Source organism: Ochotona princeps, chromosome 30 (assembly GCF_030435755.1).
Source record: "Ochotona princeps isolate mOchPri1 chromosome 30, mOchPri1.hap1, whole genome shotgun sequence".
Taxonomy (NCBI): Eukaryota; Metazoa; Chordata; class Mammalia; order Lagomorpha; family Ochotonidae; genus Ochotona; species Ochotona princeps.
In genome coordinates, this window is record NC_080861.1 from 5,303,653 (window position 1) to 5,323,394 (window position 19,742).

At 43.9% G+C, this 19,742-nt stretch overlaps 1 protein-coding gene across 5 annotated transcripts in view; it reads right to left on the bottom strand.

Annotated features, from left to right (window-relative positions):
- The window catches only part of NEK11 (NIMA related kinase 11), a 112,314-nt gene that overhangs the window by 23,368 nt on the left and 69,204 nt on the right, over positions 1-19,742 (bottom strand). For all 5 annotated transcript variants that reach the window (XM_058657106.1, XM_058657108.1, XM_058657105.1 and 2 more), the window contains one exon: positions 10,326-10,386. In XM_058657106.1, the coding sequence (XP_058513089.1) occupies positions 10,326-10,386 (61 nt within the window). The remainder of the gene's footprint in view (positions 1-10,325; positions 10,387-19,742) is intronic.

Here is a 19,742-nt window from a genome sequence, read left to right on the forward strand (position 1 = left end):
ACGCTGGTGCTGCAGGTGACATCCCGACCTGTTGTGCGACAGTGCTGGCCCGACGCGGCCTTTTCTTTTTGAAAACTCTACACAAAAGCCGGCAGAGTCGCCTCTCGGGGGCTTGGCTTCAAACCAGCTCCACACTTGCCCACGTGGGGCCTGCTCTCGTCACGCTCTGCTCCTGAGCTGTCTGCTCACCGCCTGAGCCTGCCGTCCCTCACTCCTGGCCTCTGACTGTTCAGCCTGCTTATTCCATGGACTCTGCTCTGTCAGATCAGATGTCTGGCTTGACTTTCAGTTCTTGGATCTATAGTCTTTTATCAAATGTCTTTTCTGAACAAATTCTTCCCCATATCCAATTCATCATCATCATCAACAAAAATAAAAACATCATCAACAGTAGGAGCAGCTAAACCTGTTTCAGTCAGTGCCAGGCCCTGTGCTAGCCAGCTTACCTTGGTTTATCCTATGCAAGGTTCCTAGGAAGTAGACACGCTTTTCAAAGAGCGGTATTGTGATTGTAAGTAATGTGTGCAAAGTCGTCCAGTTGATTGAGGATACAGCTGAAATCTGACAGTAAGCCTTGCTTTACTAGGTAGTTCCAGATGTGCCCCCACCCTGCTCTGTTTTATTAAATTTATATCATAGTGCTATTCTCTACAGTTTTGCTTTATGTTCATTGTTAGTGTACAGAAATACAATTTTTTATGTACATATATAAAATGATCTTGTATCCTGCTAACTTGCTTTTTAGTTCTAATAGTCTTGCGGATTTTTAGGATTTTTCTATGTATAAGATTATGTATAATCTGCAAATAAAGATAATTTTGCTTCTTCTTTCCAAGATGGGATCCCTTTATTTCTTTTTCTTGCCTGCTCTCTCTGCCTAGACCCTCTAACACAATGTGGAAGAGAAAGAGAGAGCAAGAAACAGATATTCCTGTCCTGTTCTGAGCTTATCAGGAAATCATTCATTTACCATGAGCTATGAGTTATAAGTAAGTGTTTGGGTTTATACTCATAATAGATTTTAATCTATGGTTTGGGCTTCTCTCTTGTGATGTTTTTGTCTGGTTTTGCTGTCAGGGCAATAATACTGGTCTCACAGAATGAGCTATAAAGTGTTTCCTCCACATCTTTTTTCAGGAAAGTTTATCAAAAAGTGCCATCACTTGGAGAGTTGGTATTAATTTTAAAAGGCACATATTTGCATATGTTTTAAATGCTCAGTAGATGGCAATGAAAAGCAAAAGCAATGCAAATAGTAGCTGTGTCTCTTCACCCATAGAAAGCTTGTAGTCCACTGAGAGAGATATCCCTACAGACAGACCTTGGATGTCCTGCTGGGTGTAACACACACACGCACACTGTGTGACTACTGTGTCGACTGTGGGGAGCACAGAGAGCTGTCATGAAGATCTGTGGATAAAGACCCAGCCGCCCTGTTAGAGGACCTGCGGCTGTTCCGGTTCTGCTTTCGGCAGGTTTCTGACCCCCCTCTAGGCACCTGCCTGAGTTTCAGTTTCCCCATTTCATATTCTTGGGGCCTCCGTAGGTTCTAACATGCTGGGATAAGGCATGAATCTGCTGAAGCTTCAACTAGAGGGAGAGCAATCAAGACCCAGGGCCAAGAGGCAGATGGCTTGGACCCACAATAAAGGTTACAAGCATTCTACAATGTCAACTGAAAATCATCCTGAAGCCTCTTTCCTTACCTAGGAAATAGAGACTTCTGAAGATTATAGCACTTGATACTACCCCATGGGGATGCTTTGACAACAAACGGAAAACAAAATGATATGAAGAGGCATTGAGCAAAGAAGCTGTGTTGGTAAGAATGCAAAGTGCAGCTCAAGGCGGTGATGTCAGGATCCCCCCCACTTGTGCCTGCCACCCCCAGAGCTGCTGTCGTCCGCAGGAGTGACAGCTCAGGGTTCTGACATCTCACAGCTGGGAAAGAGTGGGAAAGAGCCTTTTCTCATTTCTTCCCAAAGCTGGACAACTGACCTTGCCCACAAAGCAAAAGCCTCCACTTGCCCTCCACGCGGAGCCTGCTGCCGTGTGGGCGATAAAGAGCTGAGGCAAGGACTGCAGGTGGATATTTTGGCAGACAAGAGAGACCTCATGTAAGCACCTGGGACATCGCTGACTCAGGCATCCTCACAACCTTGCCCTTGGTGCACTAGAATCTTCTCATATCATCTCCTTGAACTTTTGCTCTCAGTGTTGGACAAAAGACTCAGGAGAGAGTAGCTCCTGGCAGACCCCCACCCTGACCCTTAGGATTGCAAATGCCTGTCCTTGAGGTTCATATATCTCTTCTTACTATGTGGACTTGGACAGGATGCAAGACTTGCCTCTTCCAGGAGCCAGCCAGCTTCCAGGAAAGGGATAGTTAGTAAATATTCCTGAATTAGCCAGTCTCTGGTGCAATTCCTCAGCATGGCTGCCATAGCAGGAAAACAGCTGCAGGACAAAAGGTACCTGGATGAGCACAGCTGGCTTTTAGTAAAACTATTTGTAAAGAAAGGCATCGAGGTGGATTTGCTTCACACACAGGCTTGCTGACCTCGGGCCTAGATGACAGAGAATCATCAAGATTCTGAGCTGCAAGCCTTTATTTCACAGCTGGGGAGACTGGGGCCAAGGTCACAGAGCTGCGACTGCCAGTGAGGGGCTCTGTCTCCTCCTCCACAGAAACACCACGCCCAGATAAAAGTTCCCATGCACTGACTTAAAAAAAAAAAAAAGAAAAAAACACAATAAACAGGATCAAAGGAAGAAGATAGTGAAGGAACAAATGTCCCCAAAGAGGTTCAGCAGTGTATGAGGATATGAATTTGAAAAAATCATGAAAATTGTACTTAATGGATAAGTTAAGGGGGAGGCACTGGGTCTGGCGTTGAAGATGCTCGTATCCCACACCAGGGTGCCCTGCTATGATTCCTGACTGTGGACTTGCTGCTAATGCCCACCCTGAGAAGCAGCACTGATGTCTCCAGTGGTGGCCACCCACATTGGAAACCCGGATGAGTTCCTGGCCCTGGTTTTGGCTCAGCACGGTCCTGGCCTGGCGGGTATTCGGGGAGTAAAGTAGCAGGTGAGAGATCTGTTTGTCTGCCACTCTCTTTCTGTCTCCAACTCCCAAATAATTCAACAATAAATAGTATTTTAAAAGATGTTAAATCGGCGTATTTTTTTTAGATCCATGCACATGAAGTCTTCAAAATTTATGGGAAGTGCATATTTTGAAAAAAAACTATACATTGATTTCAAAATACTTTGTACCAAGATGAACTTATCTTTTAATTTCACTTCCATAAGTTTATTTATTTTTTTATTTTTTGTAGTGATCACATTAGGATGATGCTGTGAGCTGCCTCAGAGGAGTTAGGTGTGAGTTTTGACTCTAGATACACAATAATTACAAAATTCACTTACCTATATGAAAACAAACAAATGAGAAACCCTCCCCTCCAGAGCGCTAGTTAAAGCACAAATGTAATATGCATCATGGTGTGTTATTGTTGAAAAGGCCCAAGATAAATTTCTACTAGCTCCCTCATTCCCAGGGAACCCACCACTGTGTTGCATAGGGCCGTTTCTGATCAACAAAGAACGCCCTGTTGCTTCCATCAAAATCAGTTGGAGAAAAGCGGATCAGCTCGGAGAAGCGGGCTTGAGATTCTTAGGGGAGATGACAAATAGCACAGAAAAGGAACTAAATCAACCGCTTTCATCACATAGGTTTTTCACACCATAAATACAAAACAGAATTGTACAAAATCAGCAGTCATTTTGTTTCTTCATGAGGAAGCCTCTGAGAACAGCCCCTGCCAGTGTAAAAAGAGGGCGCATCTGGTGTTTAATTGGGCACATGGGATGAGTGGGCGGCTTAAGAAAGAACCCGTAGGTGCCTGACCCCAGTAGCCAATATCTGAGGAGTTTAATTGTTCTCATTTGCCAACGTGAAGAATGTTAGCTTAAAGAAAAAAAAAAAAACTTGTGTTTCTGTAGCAGCAGGCTGGGCTTGATAAAATATGCAAATAGATTAGCACTGTCCTTTTCGCCGAAAATAATCCTATCAGTTGTTCATGTATGCTACAGAGGAATTAAAACATACTGACAGGTGACCACGCCGAGAGAGCCATGATTAACACTGGGATCCCCAGGTTACATACAAGCATACTGTGTGTGTTTAGGTGAGCGTGTTCGAATCAGCCACTGTTCTGCCACCTTTCTCGCCAAATGACTGTGGGGCTACCCTGATCATCTTAAACGTTTAAAAAACACTTTTGCTCTAGAAGATACATAAGCATTTATTTTCATGTCAATTTTTCACTGTTGTGAGCAACACGCCATGAACCTCCTTGTGAGTTTGTCTTTGCATGCAACTTTGGTGATCTCTTTAAGACAACTGCTCAACCTTAGGTTAAAAAAAAATTAGTCTTTAAGGTTACCATCACATAAATGTCAGAAGGAAACACTTTTCTGGGTTGTCAATAACACTATCTTTGGTGAGGCCAGAAATGTTGAAAATGAAAAGAGAGGCAAATCTACCAAGAGCTCAAGGAGTGGGCATCTGGCCTGGTGGTTAGGACACTGTGCCCCATTTTGGAGAACCTGGGTTTCACACCTGGCTCCAATTCCTGCAAACCCTGGAAGGCAGTGATTAGGCTTTGTCATCCACGTGGGAAACTTGGATTGTATTCTCAGGGTTTTGGGTCTGACCCCAGCCCAACCCTACCTACTGTAGGCATTTGAAGAGTAAATCAATGGCTCAACTAGCTAATCCTCTGCCCTGTGGTACTGGTACATGTTATGGCTGCCAGTTCATTTCCTGGCTGCTACACTTGCCATCTAGCACCTTGCAAAGGGCCTGGGAAAGCAGCAGATGACGGCCCAAAGTCTTGGGACCCTGCACCTGTGTGGGAGACCCATAAGATGCTCCTGGCTCCTGGCTTCAAATTGGCTCAGCTCTGGCTGTTGCAGCCACTTGGGGAGTGAACCAATATAGGTAATATCTTTCTCTCTGTCTCTCCTTTTCTCTATATATCTGCCTTTCCAATAAAAATAAATAAATCTTTTTAGAGAAAAAAAGGGTGAACCGACAAACCCCGGAGGAGGTGGATTGGTGTTGTGGCATGGCTAGTAAAGACACTGCCTTGCATGCAGGCATCCCATAGGGGCACAAGTTCAAGTCCTTATGGGCCCCAGTTCAAGTCCTCGATGCTCTGCTTCGGATCCAGTGCCTGACTGAGGAAGACCTGGGAGAATATCACAGCGGGATGCTGAGGTCCCAGGTGAGGAGGCAGAGCCAGGGCCAAGCCTGAGTTCTCTGAGTAGGATCCGGCATTATCCACAACTGGGATCCTCATTACATGTGAGAGGCAGGCCTGACCGTTGCTGTCTGAAGCACCTGCTCCCTCTACAGTCAGCAGCACAGAAGACAGACTGAACGGTAATTACCTCCCGTCTTCGTTTCCATGGAAGCAGAAGGCTGGCTGGGGTCGCCTTCCATATCCTCAAGGTTGGTTGGTTTGTTCGTTTGTTTTTCTAGCTTCCATCCTTACAACAGCGAAGTTCATCACTATCACAGATCATCCTTATTTTTGGATTCACTTTAACTCTTCCCTAGTTAGGGGAAGCTTCTGCCTTGTGTGAGAGGTTCTGGCCTCTGTGAAAGCTACAAATGCAAGAAAGTGACTCCACAGCTTCCTGTGTGACACATGACCAGCATCAGCCACAAGACACATCCCCCCCAGACGTCATGTCAGAGGCTGAGAATGAGTACATCCAGGTGGTGGTAGGAAAGGAGTGAGGGCCCCAGACAGGTGCCCAGGGCACCCATGGGGGTCATTTTCTAGATTGTGCCCAGTGTCCAACATTAGTGGCCAGGAGGACATTCGAGCAACCCTATGGTGATACCCATGCAGAGGAGGCAGCTGTTTGGTCACCTGGGAAGTACATCATCTGATGTTCCGAGGATGGAATATCACGATGGATGCCTGATATATTACACTCATTAGAACAGCAAATTAAAGTGACACAGGGGCTAGCACCATGGTGCGGTAGCTTAAGCCACTGTGAATAGTACCAGCATCCCAAATGGATACCAGTTTGAGTCCCTGCTGCTGCACTTCCCATCCAGCTCCCTGCTAATGTGTCTGGGAAAGCAGTGTAAAATGGCCAGGGCTTTGGATCCCTGCATCCACATCATCAGAACTGGCAAGTTAAAAAAATATATAATTATTCCAGACCTACTGTCAAGGCAATGATCATCAAAACAGTCTGGTACTGGTATAAAAGCAGAGAAGGAGCTCAATGGAACCAAACAGAAACCCCAGAAGAGAAACCACACATTTGTTGGAAAGCCAAGTAATCTTCGAAAAGAGAACTGAGAACAGTCCATGGGAAAAGCCTGGTCTCTTCAATAAGTGCTGTTGGGACAACTGGATAGCAGCCTGTGGAGGCAAGAAGCAAGACCTGTGCCTGTCACATGATACAAAAGCCAGATCTAAATGAATCAAGGACTTAAATACACACCCAGAAACCATCACACTGTTAGAGGAAAACACAGGAAGTACTCTCCGAGATACAGGTGTCAGGAAAGGCTTCTTTAAAAAGTCACCAAAAACACAAGCAGTCAAAGTCAAAATAAACAAATGGGACTATAACAATCTAAAAAGCTTCTGTACAGCAAAGGAAATGACCACCACAGCGAAGAAGCAACCAACAGAACAGGAGAAAATCTTTGCACACTACACCACCAATAAAGGACTAATATCCAGGATTCACAAAGAGCTTCAGAAACTTGATGATAGCAAAACAAACAACCCTGTAAAGAAATGGGCAAAGGAAATGACCAGACATTTAAAAATAACAAATTCAAGTGGCTAATAGACACATGAAAAAATGCTCAGGCTCTGTAGCTATCAGGGAAATACAAATGAAAACTACACTGAGGCTCCACCTAACTGCAGTGAGACTGGCCTACATTCAGAACTCCACTAAAAACACCTGGTGTGGATGTGGGAAGAAAGGTACCCACCTTCAGTGCTGGCGGGAGGGTAGCTAATACAACCACTAGGGAAGGCAGTAAGGAGAGTGCTAAGAGGACTGAAAATTGACCTGCCACATGACCCAGCTATCTTACTTCTAGCAATATATCCCAACGAAATGAAATCTGCACGGGTCACTTTACAGCAGCACAATCTACAATAGCAGACATGGAGACAACCCAGATACTCATTAAAGAGGAGTGGATAAAGAAACTGGTACTTCTACTCCGTGGAATACTACTCAGCCATTAAAAAGGAATGAAATTATACCAGTTTCAACCACATGGTCCCAACTAGAGACCATTATGCTCAGTGAAATAAGTAAATCCCAAAAGACAAGATGTTCTCTCTGGCATCATAAGGCAACCTTCAGGCAAATAAATACATAGATAAACATGCATGTACATAAAGTCATCTAGAGGAACTATATAATAGAGACTATCATATTGAGATGTGAGGATACAATTCAGCACACACCTCTACTTCCAAATCAAAGATGGATTTCCAATGAAACTGTCAAATATATCTTAACAATGGGATGCTGGATTTTCTGCCATTGTCCATAGCAGAACGATGGACTTATGTGTGTTTTTTGAAGGACTATGCTATTGGGGGGCAACGGATAGGGGAAGTCCCAGGGCTTTTGGAATTGCATCATAAAATAAACTAATTAATTAAATATATATAATTTTATAATTACAATTATAAATATATAGTTGTTAGATATAAATATATAATTATATATATAATTATTCCAGCAGCAGCACCTGCAGGACTCCACTACTTTGGGGCTGGCAGGGAGGTCACTGTCAGAGGGCATCGGAGTCCTAAGAGGCAGCGGAGGGGTTAAGGATTTCTGTCTTCACACTTGCAGACAGCAAACACCGCAGCAGTTTATCAGACAGTCATCTCTGAAATGTTCTATGAACCATTTCAACAGAGGACAGGATAAAAGCAGAGCAGAAGGCCTCAAAACTGGAGCATTTTTAAGGTTTGATGAATTTACTCAGATCCATGCCGTCAGACAATCTGAAAAGAAGCTATTTAAATGTTAGGAGATGTCTAAGTTTTGGTTTCATAATTTAGGTTTTTAATTTATAAATTTAGCTTTATTATTATCTTCTCAGCAACAAAAAATGTCCAAAAATCTTAGAATAACCTCTATAGAAGGTTTATTATAGAATTGGGCTGATTTCTTTTTCAATGCTTACCTAAAAAAAAAATCTAAGCATTCAGGTAGCTGACAAGCTGAAAACAAACAAAAAAGCAGCTTGCTTCTTTGCCTCTGAGTTCCACTCCCCAAAGTCAGCCATATCCAACTTTTAAACATTGTTTTCTCTCTTTTTTATTGAGCTTCCTGGATTATCAGGGGCCAGCTGGCTCTATGTTCATATTTAAGCTTGAATAACTTTGCTATTCAACAGGCAGATGCTTCTTCCATCCCTCTGTCTCCATCACACCGCATCACCCTTTCTCTTTGGTGTTCCCACTGTCGCCCAATCCAGGGCCTCCACGGATGCATTGTCCCCCAAAATCAAATCAAGTATCTTCTGCTTGACTGTGCAGAAGAGCCCATCGGCTGTGCCAATGGAGAGGAAGGGACCTGGAATCTCATTTCTTATTTATGTTGTCAACCCATCCCCCTGTTTCATCTTCACCCACATCCCACCTTCAGTTATAACTGGGGCTCCACACCCCAAGCCTTCCTACGCGTCTGTGGCTTACTTGGCTCGTGTCTCTGAGCCCTGGTGTCCCTGCCTCTCCACACACATCTTAGGCACTTGGGTTCAATCTTCTCTGTTTATAGAAGAGGATTGTTGCATAAGATTGTGTTTTAGAAACGACAGCTTTGGCTGCAGAGAGATTAAATAACACTGAATAGATGATATCTAACTTTTCTTTTGGATTGAATGATTTTATAGAAATGAGCATTAGGACCATGGAATAAAAATACACATTCGTCATTGCCTCCCACTAATGTGACAGAAAAGGAATAAGGCTGATATAAACCTACAGGGGAAAAGGAAGTAGAAGAAAGAAAGCTGTTAGAGAATTCTGGAAGATACACATCAGATGGCTAAGTGGTAACTGACTTGGAAAGCAGAGAGGCTGAGAGCTATTTTGCGTGGAACTGCTAAAGGAGCATGGTCGTCATTATCATTTCTCTTGAAATATTTTGAAATAAGTGTTACAGACTGCTTCTGCGCTGGACGCAGTGCTAGACTGAGAATGCGAGTGGGTAGTGCAGGTGCTGCTTCTTAGCCCTGCTGCTGAGCTCCCTCCGCTGCCTGGCCTGACCCTGGAGGCCCCCAAGGAGGCCCAGAGAAGGAAAGTGACTCCCACAGAGCAGTTAAAGCAAGATTTACCGACATGCAATTAGGCTGATCACAGGACGTGGTCAAGAGAAGAAATCAAAGAAGTGTATTAGAACTCAGGCTTTTTAAATGGAAATATAAAATAATGGGGGGAGAGGGAAGCTAAAGTATGCATAATGTTCCTAATTAAATAATGGTGAATGTTTTTTGCCACCTGAAAATTTAATTCTTCATCTTTATTCCTGCCACTTCTTCTGAAGAAATAAGAAATGGCCATGCCTCTAAAACTTGTAAAATAAAGACAACACAAGCAAATTTTAAAGTAACAAAGAAAGAAAGAAAAACTGAACTCCTTTTATCCAGGACCTGTAAAAACAAACACTATTGTGTGACAATTTATCGTCCAGTGCTAGAAGTCATCACAGCGGGATTTTCAGATTTAAAAAGAAATAGAAGAAACTAAGAAATAGGGTTTTATCCTTGGAGCGCTGCAATCCCATTTATTGAGACTGACAACGCTAAAGAAGTTTGGACTTTGGTTTTCAGATCAAGTCTCTTCCAATAACTGAGTGGCCTTCAGAGCGATGCGGCTTTCAGCTTGACTGAATGCAATCCACTTCCACAGGACAAGCGAGGTAGGGTAGCCCCTTCACCAGGGTCTATGGAACTGTCTGGAAGCACCACCAAGCCACCACACGACCACCAGGGGCCACTGAATGCCAACAATTTCGCTTTGGAGACTGAGGTCAATAGCAGCTATAGGAAGCAATTCTTGGTTGCGTTTGCTGGTGCTGGGGCCAGGCACCCCAGCTCTGCCTGCCTCAGCTCCCTCTTCTGGCAGATACATTTGGGTTGACATGTGTGTTGGTTTCCTTCCAAGCTTCCTGCTGACCGGATATCCCAATGTGATCAATAAGTGTTGCTATACTTAGGAATCTGGAAAACAAAACTCACTTACCTAGAGAAGAACACTCCAGAACGCTTTCCAAACACCTGACCAAGGCTTCCATATCACCGTCCTGTCAAAACAACAGGAAGGTTTACCTTCCTTGTTTGGTGGAAAGACAGTTCATGACATGAAAAATGATTTTGTTGCAGGTAGATAAAACACAAAGAAATTTAACTGCAAAATTATTTTAGTGTCATCCCCCTTTTTTAAAGAAAAATGTTTGTATCTAAATGCTTATCTATCTTAATCTCTTGATTTAATACTGTGTCTGCTAGGAAAAAACATATACTTAATTTGACTAGAGGTGAATTTGTAAAAGATCTGCATTTTCTCCTTTGTGTTCTTAAGTCTTTTCCAAAATTGTCTTGTAGTATACAAATACAATTTATTTAATCTGTCAAAGCAGTGAATGCTACAAGGATGGAAAGCAAGCTTTGATCTGACCTATAATTCACTCAGTTCAGCAGATGGATGCCTCTGCTAGTTCTTCCGTTGAAATGTAGGATCTTTGAGGAGCCATAAAGCTAAGAATTACGCTCTTCATTTACCTTAATGTTCTGTAAGAGCCAGACATTGCTCTAGAGGGTGGGAAGGATGACAGAACTGTATTTGATAATAAATACTACCTTCGATATGAAATCATTATCTGCCCTCCACCCAGCAGGCTGGAAGTCATCCAGAACAGTGGTCATGCTCTGGACAAAGGAACCTCTTCCTTATTTCCAGGTTTTGTGGTCACACTGAAGGGAATTAGTAATTTGAAGCTTATTTCCAACAAGTAACACCTTTTGTATTGCAGGAGCTCTCTGTTCATTTCAGAAAAATGGACTGCAGGGCAATAGACTATGCTGAATATTAAATGAATGTATTGGGTTTCATTTGATGATACCTGCTGGGGTTTCTGCAGCTTTCTTTCTTTTCTTTTTTTTTAGGTTTGTGGTAAAACCTGGCATCATTTTATGCACAGAATGAGCAGGTGAGGCAGCGAGGAAGGCACTCTTGTTCCACGCTGACCAACGTGCCGCTCAGTGCTCCACCAAGGAACAGGTGGGCAGATACGTGGACAGAACTGGAAATCCAAACAGAGCCTCTCCTTCTCTGCACCCTGTGTTCTCCAGACGTCCAGGGGACAGCCTTGAGCCAGAGAAGGACTGAACAGCAAGGCAACCTGAGCTGGAGGAAAAACACTAGTCAGGAAAACCCAGGATCTCAGTTGAGCTCCTCCACTAAGTGAGCTGAGCTAGGCTGGTGGCTTGACCTCCCTTGCCAATCTTTGCATCTGTGAAATGAGGATGCTGTCTTAGTTTCCACTTGGGAGTCTGTAGACTGGATGGCTTAGACACAACAGGAGTTTATTTCTCATAGAGATGCTGGGAAGCCAAAGACCAAGGCATCATTATATTTAGCACCTGGTGAAAGCCCACTTCCTGGTTCCCAGATAGCTTCATCGTGCCCTCACACAGTAGCAGGAAGCATCTCTGAGGCTTGTTTACAAAAGAATCAACAGCAGTTGGAGTTGAGCCATTCTGGAGCTGGGAGTCAGGAACTTCTTCTGGGTCTCCTTCAGAATGGCTCAACTCCAACTGTTGTGGACATTTGGGGAGGGAACCAGCAGATGAAAGATTCTCTCTCTCTCTTCTCTTTTTCTCTCTACAACTCTGCCTTTCAAATAAAAATAAATAAAACTTAAAAAAAAATAAGTGGTAGAATCTCTTTCCCTGCTCCTTGGATGTGTGCTCTCCCATAGCTTGCTTTGGCCCATGGAATATAGAAGTGATGCTACTGTGAGTGATACTGAAGAGCTCAAGGAGCCGTGGGAGCTTCCAATTTCTCTCTCTTGGAATGCCATCATCACGTAAAGACATGTAAATGATCTCACTGGAAAAATCCCAATGAGAATTAGCCCCAGGTTATGAGAATTTAGGAGAGGAAAGCAGAGGACTCCATCCAACTACAGGACATGTGAAGGGAGGACGGACTTGAGCCAACTTGGCAGCTGATACAACCACGTGAGTGACGTTAGACAAAGCGTGGACGACCTGCATCGTGAGCCTCGGCAACAGGCAGAATCATGAGAAACAGTAAATCATTGTTTCGCATATTCAGCCATGGAAATGATCACTCAGAGGCGTTTTACAGCCCGGGTGATGTTGGAGTCATGCTGTGGATTGAGACTTTGGCATTTCCATGCCATTTCACACATTTTTGCATTTCCTTGCTGTTTCACACTTGAAACCGAACTTCCGTTGGAACTCAGCAGCCCGAGAGAGCAACTGCACTTCGGTGGATGCCAACTCACAGAGCAACCAGTCCTTGGGCATCCTAGCCAAGTGTGGGGGAGCAGACTGAATGCTGAGAAAATAACAAAACGGCTCCTTCACCAACACATTTGAGTTTTCTTCACATTTCCTTCCCCACAACAGGCATATCTCGGAGAGACAAAGGAACGCCTTCTAAGACTCACTTCTAAAAACCTGCCCTATAAATTCAATTTCAGCCAAACCCTCCCAGGTATGTCTTTCAGAACATATATGGTCATTTGGATAATAAATTAGAGACTGTGCGGAAGCGAGAAGGAAGGCTCCACTAAACAGTGACGATCAGTGCCTGCCCAGAAGCCACATGGAAAGCTACAACATCTGAAAGCATCTCTCCTTTCCAATAATGTTCGTTAGGGAGATCAGAATCACACCTTTCTAATAATTTGCATTTCTTTTATTTGAGATACACACATACAGGGTGGGTGAGAGAGAGAGAAAGAGAAGTATCTTCTCCACTGGTTCCCTCCTCAAATTCTCACAACAGGTAGGGTTGGGCCAGACTGAAGCAAGGAGCCGCCAGTTTAATTCAGGTTTCTCACATAGATGGCAGGAACCCAAGCGTTTGAGCTACACCCACTGCCTCCAGTGTGCATTGGCAAGAAGCTGGGACCTGGAAGCAAAGCTTGGTGTGGGAAGCCATTCCAGTGAGGTATGTGGGTGTCCCAACCCGCCATCTCAACTGCTGGACCAAACACCCACCCCACATTCATTTTTCAAACTAGAAAATACACAAAAGATACACCTATTTTTTAGGTATTTGAAATTAAACTATATAGGTGCAACTTTCATATGTATTTTATAAGTGCATGCATAAATACTGTCATTGGGACTTTTATCTCATGCTGGTAAAGTTTTTGAAGACATAAATAGCCAAACAATGTTGCACCATAAACTATAACATAAGGGCCTGGTGCAATGGCTGAATGGCTAAATTCTCATCTTACAAGTGCCGAGATCCCATATAGGTGCCAGTTTGTGCTCCAGCGGCTCCACCTCCCCTCCAGCTCTCTGCTGTGGCCTGGGAAAGCAGTGGAGGACGGCCCAAGTCCTTGGGACCCTGCACTCATGTGGGAGATCTGGAAGAAGCTCCTGGCTCCTGGCTTCAGATTAGCTCAGCTCTGGCCTTAGTGGCTATTTAGGGAGTGAACAAGCAGATGGAAAATCTTCCCCGTGTCTCTCCATAGATATGATCTGCTTTTATAATAAAAATAAAATAAAATAAAATAAATATAGCATAAGTACTTATCCATACACTTATCTTCAGATATTTAAGCTGCTTCCATGCTGTTTTATTATAAACAGTGTTGTAATTATTATGTTTGTATATAAATTTTGGGTGAGTGTTTATTGTTACTTCTTTAGGTTTACTTGCCACAAAGAGGAGTTGTTAGGTTGATGAGCGTGGACATTCCGAAACTCATCTTTCTCCACTTTTGCCCTTCTCTCCACAGCGAGCTACAACAATCCATTCACACTCTTTTTCCATCTTTTTCTCTATTAAAATCTGCTTTCTCTCAAGAGGAAATATGATAGATTCATTAAAGCTAAAATGATTGATAAGGCACCTGTGTTATATCCATTGGGGTATTTGTATTTCTTAAGGGATCCATCATACTGTTAGAGGAATTAATCCATCAATTTCTAGCAAAAGCTGAAATAGCAGAAAGTGGGCTTGAAAGATGACGTAGTCAGATCAGGTCTTCCCAGGATCACTGCAAGGACCTTCATTTAGTTCTCAGGCTGTTCTGTTGGATTAAATCACCCACTTTATTTTTCCTGGAGCTAGTCCTGGTGAAGCCTTCATTTCACAAGAGAGAAAAAAAAAGGTTTAACTTCATCTTCATCTCTCCGGTGTATTCTGCTCAGAACATATTCGTTAAATATCAGTTATGTGACAAATGGAGAATCTGTGCAGCCGGAATCCATGGTTCCGGGCGGGAGGGAGAGTGCAGGGAGCCTGGGCTGGTGGGGATGTGTCCCCGGGCTGGCTCTCCAGGGAGTCAGTCCCACCCAGGCAGCGGGAGAACCCAGGCATGCAGTGTGTATTCTCTTAGAGCAGGCAGCTGTCAGGATGGCAGATGCCAGGTGAGAAGCCAGTACAAAAGGGCTTCCCTTTTTTTATTAAAACAAACAAAAAACGTGCATTAAAGCAGACGAATGAGACGTCAGCGGCTGCATTATATCAAGTTGTCATTATCCCTTACTTGAACCATTTGACAGTCTCACTTCTCACAATAGTCACGACTTGTGGCTGTACATAGAAAGCCATCTGGCATCTCCCTCCTGCCTCACCCCCTGCTGATCTCCACCCTCACCTCATCCCACTTCCTGGCACACTCACACTGCTACAGCCACACTGGATTTTTTTTGATTCTTCAAATCTACCATGATCTTTGCACCATGGGGTCCCTTTGTTGGCTGAGAATGTTCTTGTCACACATATTTATGGGATTGCCTTTCTCATCTTGCAGACCCCAGCTTCGTGGCAACGCCTTGGAACACCTCTGGACACCCGTCCAAGTTAGTCTGAACCGCATCTCGGCCATTCCCATCACAGTGACATGTTTGGTTTTCTGATGCAGTCATGCAAAGTTGCAATTAATGTTTTGTTAGCACGAACTTGAACCAGAACTCTGATATAGAACGTGAGTGGCCCAAGTGCTCATTTAAACTCCCATGCCACCAGACTTGTTGCACTTTTACTGTTGTTTCCATCAAGGAAATATTTGACGAGCTCGGGCGCGTTCAGGGTGGTATGGCCGTAGACTCAAGGAAATATTTGAAAGACTTGGGTGTGTAAAGAATGGTGTTACACTCACTATTAACAGCATATATTACAAAGTGACAAAATCCAGTCAAAAGAATTGAAGACCTCTGGGACAATAACATCAATACACTAGAAATCCTACATGCACTAGAAATCAAAACTTCAATGAAAATGGATGAAGTTTTTAAATGTTCTGGAAACTTTTCTTTAAAGCAGTTTTAAAAATCTGTGATTGCAAACTACTTCTGTGATTTTTCTGATTACTGTATAACTGATATAATTAGAGAATTCTGACACCTGAAAATATACACAATCCCAACCATAACAATTCATGGTATAAACACACATTTTCTGATCCAGTAAGCTTTCGTCTGAGCATCATCCAACTTTCTGTCAGACACAATGGATCAAATTATCAAAACCTCCTCATAGGGATGTTCAATAATAGGACGTGGAGGTAAAAATTCAGTTACCAAATGAAATGAGTTGCATCAGCAGAGCAACAGAGCATCTTACTTTTTCATCTTTTGTTCTCAGAAGCAACCCACACATACTCTCTGTGCATATTTCAAACACTGTTTTGGTTTTTGAAACCCCAAACTCTGATTTCAAACTTAATAAGGTGTCGTTCTGAAAATACAATTTGCCTCTCATATAATCACATTTCTATAACAACATTCCTACCAGGAAAAAATAATCTTATCCAGCATCCATTTCACCTAGGACAATTTCAGATGAAAATAACTGAAACAAAAAGCTTCTTTATGTTACTATATGAGCATTCCCAGAGGCAACTCTTTCCAAGAAAGTATAGTCTTACATTTTATGGGGGCCAGAATTGATGCCTACTCATCCTCACCCAATCCCCGGTGAGTGGATTCTGGTGCTAGACTGGCGGGAGTGAATCAGGCCTTATCACATCCCGAGGGAATTGTGGCCATTGGCACACAGCTGAGGCTCAAACAGGTGAGCACACAGCACAGGAAGAACATGAACTTGGAACCAGCCTACCTGTCCCATTCACAGTCACATGTTTTGAGCAAACTACTGAACCTATTCATGCCTCCATCTCCCGACTATAGAATGGATTGTTGAGAGGAACAAATAACATTTGTAAAGCAGGTAGATCTGTTCCTGGCATATATGATGCACCTCATTATATGTGTTACATGTCTGTTAAACAGATGTGTCTGGTGTGGAGGCCATGGTAGGCTCCCCGAAGTGGAAATATGCTGCTATGATCAACATGGATTGAGGGTAATTCTTGTGTAATGGAAGAGAGGGCTTGGCAAGATCCTGATGTCAGGGGCTGACAGGCCATTGTGCACTTGGCTCTTGACTTTGAGAGAGATGTCATTGGGAGACCCATTAGGAACCAATTAAGGAGTGACCATGGCATTGACAGTAGGTGTGAAAGTACCAAGTAGCGGTCATCTCTGAAACATGCAAAGGTAGGCAAATGAATAGGTTTTGCTTTTGGATTGGATGTGAATATGAACAAAAGTATTGGAGTTGAGGTTGACTTGAAAGGAACTGTACTGGGGTGATGAGGAGTTCACTTTGAGACAGGATCATTTCAGGGTATCTGAGCGGTTCAGTTGACTTCTCAGCAACAACCTCCCAACTTCCCCCATTCCCACCATCTCAATCCCAACAGATTAGACCTATGCCTTCTGTGGACAAGGACAAGTGATGACTGGAAGGCATCTACTTAAGAGTTGTTGATCAGAAGATGCTATTTGGACTGCAAGATAGACAGAAATGTCCATGGAGGTGGCCACTCAAATGTGTGAAGTGTGACTGAATTACCGAGGCAATACTGCGCCTACAAGTTGCATTAAATCTTTTTTACAAAATGATTTGTTTTGCTTATTTGAAAAGTAGACATAAAGAGAGACTGATTTTCCATCCACTGGTTTACTCCCCAAATGATTTCAAAGGCTGGGGCTGGGCCTGGACAAGCCAGGAGTTTGGAACTTGAGCTGGGTGTCCCATGCAGGTGGGAGAGGGTCCAAAAATCTGGGCCATCATCCACTGCTTTCCCAGGCACATCAGCAGAAAGCCGGCTCAGAAGCAGAGCATCCAGGACTCTGATAAGGGAGGTCTGCGTTGCAAGTGCAGCTTACTCTGTTGCGTCACAATGTGTGACTCTCCTTTTAACTGTATTGCAACAGCCCTGAGAAAGGTCACTGGGTTAGAGAAGCTAACCCCAAGGTACTCTCAGCTATTTCCTGCACCCTTTTGCATCTCTTGCCTCTGTGAATTCATAGCCCACAGTAAGGCAGAGGATGCCACTTAACCATATGACAGAGCTGACGACACTTGTTGAGTGTAGCCCTAAAGCCAGGCAGCCGAGGCCCCGGCTCCAATCTCACTGCCACTCTTGCTTTCTGCCTTACAGTGTGTGACAGATGGCCTAGCTGCAGACAAGGCGCTGGGCACCTACGACGCTGATGTCAGTGGTTCCAGAACCAGCCCCCATCCTCATGACAGTGTAATCCAAGGGTCTTCGCCAGAACTTGAAGACTTGCTCACCCCATATTCAGTCCTCTGCTCCAGTAGTAACGTTCCAAGTCAAAAGATCACTTCTACTTTTTATAATGCTTTACCATGTAAAGTGGATTTCAAAATAGCTGGAGCATTTGGGAAAGGGACATCGAAAACTTATGAATTTGAGGGAAAAAAACAGACGTGAGCAGCTCTACATCTTAGCTGATTTCTCCTAAAGAGATTCTTCTTTCAAAAGGATTTATTTTTAATTATTGGCAAGACAGATTTACAGAAAGAAGAGACAGAAAGATCTTCTATCGCTGCTTTAATCCCCAAGTGACCAGAGCTGACCTGATCTGAAGCCAGGAGCTAGGAACGTCTTCTGGGTCTCCCACATGGGTGCAGGGTCCCAAGGCTTTTTGCCATCCTCTGCTGCTTTCCAGGCCACACAAGTAGGGAGCTGGATGGGAAGACGGGCAGCTGGTACACGAATCGGTGCTTATATGGGATCCTGGCACTTCCAAGGTGAGGCTGTAGCCACTGAGCCATCACTGGGCTCCCAAAGAGATTCTTAAAGCATGCTGTCATGAAAGTCACATTCATTAAGCAGCGACTTTCAAAAGGGAAAGTAGGGTCTGCCTAGTATGCGTTTTATTGTGTATTTCAGTCACTCATCAGTCTTGGAAATGACCACCAAAGCAGTAAGAGAAGGAGAAGTCAAAGACAACATCTGTCAACTTGCAGCCCTAACACCGTGCCCACCAGAGCACAGGAAGCCCCTTCTGGTGACAGATCCCACACATGCTTGGAGGACCTGTTAGGATGACAGCTGTGAAGGCCACTCTGCCAACATCGAAGATGCTGGTTCTGGCTCAGTGACCACAGACTTCACAGAGGAGCCATCAACAATACGATGATGGCTTATGATACAGGTGTTTCTGTTGCTCTGCTTATCACAGCAGAGAAGTGACTGGCAGTCCGCAGCAATCAGGTGCCTAGTGAAAACGTCTTGCTTCTGTAAAGACCACGGCCCAAAGGACAAGCAGTCAGTCACACAGGAGCTCCTGTCTGTTTTCCTTTTGGAACACATTCCTGCTGTCAAAAGTAGGCGACTTTGGGCCCATCTTAAAGAAGGGGAACAACTTTGATTTGATCACTCACATCCATCCATCCATATGATGGGCATCTCAAAAGACCCTGGTATACCATGAGGTCAAGGGCAGGATTAGGGAGTTGGGGAGAAGAGGCAGGTTTCAGAGGTGGCCTCAGGTCTCCCTGCAACCTTGAAGTTCACATTCGTAAAGTTCAGGGTCCCAAGGCTTTGGGCCATCTTCTGCTGCTTTCCAGTGACGGAGACCTTGGCACTGGGTCTGTAGTGTCATTTATGTGGTGATAATGAAAAAAGTGAAGAGGTGACACCCATCAGAGTCCCATACCCATACCTTTGAGGAAGGAGAAAGCATATTGAACTGCTACTAGGGGGAAAAAGTGTGGTTGTAATGACCTATCTCTAATACAAATGGTCCTATTGCGATGCCCACCCCTATTTCTATTACACCAAGACCACTGAGGTTCATCAGCCTTCTGCAGTAGACAAAAACCTTGGCGTGGGAACGTGACCAACATGGGCTTGAAGCATGGCTCTTTCCCTAGCTGTGTGACCATGGGCAAGTAAGTCCTTTCTTAGAAACTCAGTTTTTCATTAAAAAAAAAAAAACAGAGTGTGGTGAGGCAAAATATCTGTGTGTGAGTAGAGAGCTTACTGTCGTCTCCCAAGTTATGTAAAATCAATCATTCTGTCAGATCACATACGACGGATACACAGTTGAGACAAAAACAAAATTTACT